Below are 8,783 nucleotides of genomic sequence, written 5' to 3' on the forward strand. Positions count from 1 at the left end.
GTAACTCTGATAGATTGGTCACCAAGGACAAAATTGATATTAAAGAAGGGTTTTGGGCACTTTTGAGTAGCCGATCAAGGAAGCTGAGCACATTGTTACCAACAAACAATTACAAATACAAACATTAAACAGCACAGACATTCCAACCTAAATCATTGTGCTGTGTAGACGGAATGGTCTCTATGTATTGTAATAAGTGCTGCACGGCGGAACATGCAGCACACACCAAGCTATAGAGTACTTCCAAGCACGCGGGTTGGGTGTGCGACCCGGAAGAAACTTATATGTGGTTTCCCGACAAGCTAATTAGCAGGGCAGGGGGGGTGAGGGGGGGTGTTATACAATGCAGTTCGCTTTAGTTTTCCCTCTTTTCTCTCTCTCTTTCTTGTTTTATTATTATTTCGAGCCGCTTCAAGACATAACACACTCACACCATGGGTATCTTTACCGAGGAAATACCGAAAACTTCAATCACCTTTTATATCGGTATGCTCTATTGGACCAAAGAAGAAGAAAAAGAAAAGGTTGTTGTTTCTTTGTTGCACCATGTGTTGAATTTGGAATCATACTTTACATGTCAATGTAGAGCGACTCTCGAACTATGAAGAGATTGACTGGTACATTGTGCAACAATTGACCGAGTCGATTCAAATGCAAGAGGGTGGACCGAGAGAAGCTATTGAAGCTATGCGTAAGCGACTTAAACACGGCACTACTCAGCAAAAACTGCGAGTGATCGATGTAAGGCCTCTTCTTTTGCGCTTGAGTATACACCCCAAGAAAAGCATTGTATTCATCGCTTATGTGAAATAGGTGCTTAAACTACTCATGGAGAACACCAGTGAAAAGTTTCACCGTAAGTTTTTCGCTGTTTGTTATGGAAACAAGGATATAATCTGTGAAAACCGAAGGGAACAGAACAAAGCTGATATGACTGGGTGGAAGGGCAACTCTTGTCAAACGATAAAATGCGGGAACGACTTGATCTGATCGTGTCGTCATCGGTAAGGGAAATCCAAAAAAAAAAAAAAAAACTCAAACAACTCCTCGCGCTTATGTGATATGATATGGTATGTATATATTAATACCTGTTGGCTGACCATGATCCCTACCTACTACCCCGTTCTTTTCCCTTTTTTCTCCATCCAGACCGAGGACACCAAAGTACGCAAGGCATTGCTGAGTGTGTTGGGAGCATGGGCAGTAAAGTACAAGAACGAGCCGGGAATGCATGTGTTGGCTGAATTGTACGAGAGCGGACGCAAGAAATTAAACTTGGTAAGGATTTGAACAAGGATACACTCGGGTGTTTTCGAGTGAGACTGATAATGTGTGTGTGTGTGTATTTCAGCCAAGACGGACAGGCAGTGGTAGTGCAGCGACGACGACGACGCCACGATCACCCGCGACAGCGGAAGCCACCCCTGCAATGCCACCACGCCCTACGCAGCAGCAGCAACCCTCGCCACCCACGTCGTCCCAGCAAAAACGCCAATCATTACCCCCAACTGCACACACCACAGAAGTTCGCACCAAACCACGAAGTAGCAGCACTGCTGGATCAGGTGGCAATAGCAGCAACAACCGAACAACAACGACACAGCGTACATTCAATCTCGAAGCAGCCAAGCCAAAGATCATTCAAGAAGTGGCCTTGGCGAACCAGAACACCAACAACTTGGTCAACGCGCTCAAGTTCATCAACACCAGCGAAGATCGATGGGAAATTGATCTGCAGCATGACGCACGGCTTCAAGATTATCGTCAGCGGTGCGAGGACTCGAAAAAGAAGATTGTGCGCTATGCGCGCCTGGTGGAGGATGAGGAATGGATTGGCACTCTACTGGCGACCAATGAGGAGCTGTTGAAGGCGTTGCAAATGTATGAGACCATGTCGGTCGGTGAAGTGCCAACGAACATGCCATCCACCCCGCCATCCCCATTATCGCCCCAGCATACGCGGTCGCCACCTCCACCACCTAGTCAGCGACAGGAGGAAACGATGCGTGAGTTGGCTGGGCTACAACTTTCATCGTCATCAACATCATCACCACCTCCAACAACGGATAGCAATCTGAGTCGAGCCTCGGCCGAAAGTGAGAATCCGTTTGCGGACCCGTTTGCGGACCCCGTGACGCCCGCACACGAAGATGTAGGCGGTGACAAAAAGCGTTTGGGGTGAGTTTTCCTGTTTTTTGGAGGTTCGTTGCACAACACATCTTGTGCTAACTGATACGCTGTGTTGTTGTATTAGTGAGCTAGTCCTTTAGGCTGCTAAGTAGCTGTCCTTGCACATCATCACGTATACATATATACACTCGATACTCGCCTATTATTACCATTCTATCAACAGCACTACTATTAGCCTTATATATATATATATTTCTCTTGCTTCATTGTTTACCCTTCCCAACTGTACCTTGCGTCTCTCTATTGCTGCTCTATCTCCGCATCAAAAAAAAAAAACTTTTTTTATTCTCCAGTTGGCTAGCAACTCCGGTTGACAAACTTTAAAAGAAGGGCGCGAAAGAGAAAAAAAAAAGTTTTACGTGTTGTTGTCTTTTTTGCTTTCTTTAACTTTTTCACATAAACAAGGTAAAGTCCTCCTCCTTTCTGTTTCGATGCTGCTACTAGTACTGCTGCTGATGTGGGTCATGTGTCTTATCGCACACACGCACAACACAACACAAACGAGATCCACTTTATATGATGAGGAAAAAAAGCATAGTTCAACTGAACTTATATGGCTTGAAAACCCATTCTGTGTTGAATAAATTCTTTCGCCCCTAGCTGATAATATCCATCTTTTGCGTGTGTGATGTGTGTGTGTGCTCTGTACCTTGGCAAAACCCTCATTGGCATCCCAGCTGACATCATCGCCACAAGTTACTGATTAATCCTTTATGTTTTTACAGTAGGTACCAGAGGACTAAAAGGGGGAGGATTGCTGCCATGCCTCATAAATATTAATTAAATTTAGATTTCTGATTTTGATATCAACGCTGTTTAAGAAAAATTTGAATAAAAAAAAAGAATCTGCACGGCCAAATCAACCATCATCGCCAATCATAGATGTGTTTAGTGCTGGGCTGGGTGGCGTGGTGAATAATACTGAGAGAGAAGGAACCAAGGGAATCACAACCCCCCCCCCCCCACCTGAAGGACACACACAGCTGGCAGGAAGCATGTGCAATTTTTTTTTTTGTGGGTGTGTGAGAAAACCCAACCCGAGAGAGCGTGCGTTTCAAGAACAATCACTAGTAGTGACGTCTATGGGCCTGCTCCTCTTTCTGCTTTTTATGGTCCTATAAACTTTTCGCTCTCCCAGCCTCTTTCCTTCTTTCTCTTCTCTTTTCTTTTTTTCTGTTACTACCCTCTTACTCAGCACTCGCAGAACACATACAGCACCAGGCTTTTCCTTTACACCTCCACTCCAACCACAGCAACAACGACAGCTACAACCCCACCCCCCCCCTTTTATTCAACTCGCATTTCGTAGACCGACCATGATGTCGCAATTAAAGCCTCCGCAATTAGAGCTCAACATGTCGCCAAACAACAAACACACAGCAGGAGCAACAGCGGCAGCAACAGCAACAGCAGCAGCAGCATTTCAGAGCAGCGGACCTCCGTCGCCGTCGTTGTCAACAGCGTCGTTCATGTCGTCCGTATCATGGATGGCGGAGAAATCATCCACCGAGCTGATCCCAATGCTAAAAAATGCATATTCTGCACTAAAAGATAAGGAGAGAGGTAAGGACGCACACTTCTCAAGGCCATCAACTGATTCATCTTTGGTATTTTGATGATTATTACATTTTCATGTGAAAATGCATTCCCACATATTCAACAATGTTAACCTCCCTTTCTCTCTCTCTCTCTCTCTGTAACACGGCATCCCACTCCTTATATATATAAGATTTAATGCTGGCTGCTGAAATTGGCAAGTCGTTATTGGAGAATAATATCCGGCTCAAGACAAGCTACGAAGATCTCCTGCAACAGACCCAAAAGTCATGCAGCCCAACAACAACAGCAGCTCCACTTCCAACACCGTCGTCATCGTTACCCGTCGACATCGACTCCGCCTTGGAGACAGGCAGCAGTGACGACGACGACGACGACGACTACTATGACGACGACGACGGCGAAGAGGAAGAAATGCGCTTCATTCCATCCCATCGTACTCGCGAAGCCATGATCGAAGTTCTGGAACGCAAGAACGTCGAGCTGTCGAAACGCCTCGAATCCGCCATTGCAGAACGAGAAGACTCGTTGCGCAACAACACGAAAAAGACCCGCAAACTCGAAGCAGAGATTGAGGCACTCAAGAGCAACCTAGAGATTGCAACGGCAAAGATCCAGGAACTGGAAGAAATGAACCAGCGGCAGCACCGGCTGGAACGCAAATCACAACAACAGCTCTTGCAAGCGGGCTTGCTCTTGCCATATGACCAACAAATCACCGCCGACGAAATGGAAGAATTGCTTGGCAAGATCGACACACTCGAGGTGGAAAACAAGACCGTCAGCGACTCCAAGACCGAACTCGAGACAAAGCTGGCAGAGACGCTCAAAGACCTGCGTCTGCTCAAGGAACAGTTTGAACAGTTTCAGTTTACGCAGGACGACTACGAGACATTGCAAGAGGCATACGAGCGCCAGTTTCGACATATCGCCGAATTAAATGAAAGCGTCGAAGAGCATCGTGGCGTGCTGCAGAAGCTCAAGGACCGCGGCATCAACATTCATTCCGCCCGCTCAACACCTGCCCCAAGCGTCTGCGGTGGTAGCAGCGTGAAAAGCCAGCCCACTGCGTTCCGCAATACGCTTCTGGGGGAACTCGAAACGGAATGGCTCAAGCGTAACAATAGTACCACCACCCAAGCAACAGCACCGGCCAATGGCAACAGCAAGGAACATTTTCATCTTAATACCAGCAACAACAACGTCGGCATGAGCTTAAACAACGTTTCACAGTTCACCGAAAAGGCGCTTGCAACGTTCTACAACGCACCCACCACCGAAACCGCTTTAGAGACGGTCTTGTCGAAAGCCAGCGGCATTGATAAGGACCTTTTAGACGAAGCGCTGAGCTTCATTAGCCATCTTGAGGACGAGCACGACAACGACAAGTGCCTTGATCTGCACGAATACGACATCCACGACAACCTCCACTTTAGTGATGAGGAAGATGACCTGGACTACGACGACGATGATGGCGCCATGTCGACGACAATGACGATGGATCTGTTTGATCAGCACAAGCAAGAGTACCCAGCCATGGACCTGTATCCCAATCTGAACGGCACTGACCGTCACCCTTTCCAGGTGGCACGTGTGACCCAGCGGCCAAAGACTTTCTTGGGTCGCATCCGTCGTATCGTCCATCACTTTTTCCGAGCAGTGTGGCGATGGTGTCGGTTTGCCATGATTCTCACCACGGCTGTGCTCATCAGCTTGTGGCGTGGACCCGAGGGTATGCTGATTGAATATCGTTAAAACAAAAGAAGAGAATGTGTTGTCGTACATCCCCCCCCCAACATATATACGTCAACCACTACTACTACGACCACTACTACTACTTTTACCACCAGTGCCTGCACTGCATGTAGAGCATTTTTATATACAAACAAGAATGAAAGAATTCTCCCTCATCCTCCTCCTTTCCTCTCTCCCACACACACACACACACACACACACACACACTTCCTCTCTCATCCAAAATTGCAGCATTCTCTTCAACCACGCTCTTCCCAATCCCCAACCTTTCCTTCTGTGTACATCCTCTCCCCAACACTCATTCTTTCTTTATATATCATCACATCATCTTCCATCCATACTTGAAATCATGTCACCCCTCGTAAATCCTGTTATGAGTACTGCTTCGCTTACACATCCTTCATCTTCTATCATTATGCCTCTTCTCAAAATAAAAGGTCCCCATAGCTCATCCACACCCTCCAACACCCCCTCCCTTCCTCCCCGCCCCGCCATAACATAAACCCTCTGCTTCTTACTATATCTTATCCACTCTATAGTTATATCCTCTACATACACATATACATAGTCACTTACTATTACTTACTACTACTATCCCCACCCATATTACTACTATTACTTATTGTTTATCCAAACCCTTTCCTTTTCGCTAGTTCACCGTTATGTAAAAATTCTTCTTCTTTATTATTTCTTTTTTGCTGCCTTGAACACGAGCATTCTTTTTACAAGACGATTTACAAATCCCTTGCTGCTGCTGCTGCTGTTGTTGTTGTTGTTATTATGATGACGCTTCTTGGAGGATATAGTGATAGTAGTTGTAGTTGGGTGACACAACTTGAGTGCTGGAGGTTCTGTTGTCTTAAATGAGGATGATGCAGGGGCACTAGGAAATTGGACGCTTTCCTGAAGCAGACAAATATCGTGTGTCATCGTCAAGTCGTGGGCCATTCGGTTCAGGATCCGGCGCGATGTTTGTCTTGGGGGGCGACTGCAAAGCTTGGGCGTCAGAGTGGCTGCAGGAAATTCAATGGAATTCATCATGTGCGTCTTCTTTGTTATTGTTGTTGTTGTTGTTGTTGGCGTGTGATTTTTTGATAATAATAAATGTTTATGTATGCACGATTATTAAGGATAAGAGTCAACGGAGAGAGAAGAAAGAAAAAAAAAGAGCGACAGGCTTCTTGTTAAAATTCTAATGATGGTGGTTATGTCCATGGTCCCTTGCCCATTAACAGCAGCAACGAAAACAATATGATATTTATGTAAACATTAACCAGGGCGGCGCATGCGTGCGTCTGTGTTTATATAAATGGTCTTATTTTCATGTATCACGAACTTAGACATCAGTACACTCCATCGTGGCGTTTTTCCTTTGAATTGAAAAAAGTGTCGGTTTTTCCAAAGGCGGTAATAAACCTACAACAACCTGCATATGCCCTATTCTCGGAACTGCCACATCCTATACTTACCCATCATGAATTTGAATTTGAGCTTCAAAAAACAGTCATCTGTCTACTATTAGTGTGGTGCGGTTTGGCGATTGTTGATTTTCCACTTTCCAGTCATCGGCCGTTTTCTCTCACTGACGGTCACGTGCAGTTCACGAATCTTTTTGGATGCTTCTACAAATTCACTGATCTAGTAATTACTGTAGTACCACATGTACCGTTTAAGCTCTCTTTTGCTGTTATTACGCGACTTTCATTGTTGTTATAGCAACGATGATACAATGTAGCGTAAATCCTTATCCCCAGCAACAACAGTCGAAAAACAACAGTCTCTTATGGTTGCCATGTGTGCCTGAAGCAAGAATAATAATTAGTAGAAACGCACACGGCTACAAATGTCGATGCACTCCACGACACAGACCGCACGGGCCTGCCAAAGGTGTTCTTGTTCGGTTCTGATTATGCATTATCATAACGTTCTTGATGTTTGCTATTAATGTTTTCCTGTGCTGATAAATAGCTTTTTAAAAGTTACCTTATCTGTTATGACAACAACTGGTAATATACGAACAGAAATTGCATCCCCATTGAATCCATCTTCAAAACGTGGTCAGCATTAAATATAATATGTTCAAACGGGTTGTCTCGGCCCAATACAAATCAGCTTCTACAACGGCGATCGAAGGTGGTTCCATGAACGACCTTGTTGCGATCTGTCAAGGTAAGGTTGCAGTTTTAATATATAATTAAGAATATCTGATAAGGCGACGAGCATACTTTTTCCCGATAAAAGAGTAATCTACTCGTACTCTCTAAAGTGGTGCTAGTAGGCTTTGATTGAAATCAATACTGTTGCGTTGCCGGTTTCCTTTTAGGATCACGCCGAAATATCTTCTGTTTTCATGATCATGGAGTGAATAATAGGACTAAATTTTTCCACGTACATACGACCATCTTCGAGGCCAGAACTTCCTTGCGCTTAATTCGTCCAACGCTATTGTAGCTATAGCCTTTTTGGTAGATACTCTTGAGGGCAACGGTGTGATAATAGGTGTTAGTGTTGGTTGGGCAAACCAGGCGAGGGCTACTTTAGTTTTTATGTATGTTCTTGAAACGCGTTCTCTTATCGCTTTCCAGTCAATTTCACCCTAACAAACGAAACGAATTGATGCAGTCAGCACAAACACCATTCCTGATCAGTAGCCTCACTTCTTCTTCAACGAAAAACGACCACTTCAGCATTCAAACGATCTACTGCTTTTGTAAACTCGTCTGAACCAGAAAACGACAGATATTCCGTCGCAGATAGGTATCTCGTCAAAGCACGTCGACATGAAATCTTTTGAGGATGGTGCCTTTCTTACAATTTTGGAAGCTAATGACCCGTTCTTTAACAAAGCTCAAACAAAGAGAGAAGAAGACAATAAGTGGGCATCTAACTTTACGTCAAATATAGGTATATCAGCTACCTTAAGATCTAAGGCGATCCGTTTCGAATTCCAGTTTGCCACTATTGAGAGCGGCAGTTGTCGTTGTTGGTCGGGCTATACCACGTACTTGTTTGATCCTTTATAAAAATGGATGAAGGCCTCAGAATCCCATGCTGGAAATTGTGCCTATACGACGATAGAACTATTAGTAACTTAACCTTTGGATTGCTTTCTTTCTATTGCTATCGACACAATGAAAGTCTTCGACTTGACTCACAGATGATAATGTTTTATCCTCCATAAGCAACCTGGAAAATACTTGAAATGGGAATCATAGCGAGAATAGGTACAGTAACGTGATTGGCGACGCTGAATTTTTAGATCAAAAAACAAAGGTTCACTA

The 8,783-nt window shown here is 44.8% G+C and overlaps 2 protein-coding genes across 2 annotated transcripts; both read left to right on the forward strand.

Annotated features, from left to right (window-relative positions):
• Positions 1 to 298: 298 nt before the first annotated feature.
• On the forward strand, positions 299 to 2,556 carry BDB00DRAFT_814386 (uncharacterized protein). The gene is made up of 6 exons (XM_053122840.1): positions 299 to 741; positions 814 to 856; positions 946 to 1,004; positions 1,150 to 1,278; positions 1,352 to 2,178; positions 2,255 to 2,556. Exons 1-6 carry the CDS (start codon positions 652 to 654, stop codon positions 2,268 to 2,270), a joined length of 1,164 nt encoding a protein of 387 aa, XP_052981632.1. The 5' UTR covers positions 299 to 651; the 3' UTR covers positions 2,271 to 2,556.
• Positions 2,557 to 3,237: 681 nt separating this feature from the next.
• On the forward strand, positions 3,238 to 5,702 carry BDB00DRAFT_814393 (uncharacterized protein). The gene is made up of 2 exons (XM_053122841.1): positions 3,238 to 3,753; positions 3,920 to 5,702. Exons 1-2 carry the CDS (start codon positions 3,507 to 3,509, stop codon positions 5,500 to 5,502), a joined length of 1,830 nt encoding a protein of 609 aa, XP_052981633.1. The 5' UTR covers positions 3,238 to 3,506; the 3' UTR covers positions 5,503 to 5,702.
• The last annotated feature ends 3,081 nt before the right edge of the window (positions 5,703 to 8,783 follow it).

Source organism: Zychaea mexicana (genome assembly GCF_025766255.1).
Source record: "Zychaea mexicana strain RSA 1403 chromosome Unknown BDB00scaffold_21, whole genome shotgun sequence".
In the NCBI taxonomy this organism is placed as follows: domain Eukaryota; kingdom Fungi; phylum Mucoromycota; class Mucoromycetes; order Mucorales; family Lichtheimiaceae; genus Zychaea; species Zychaea mexicana.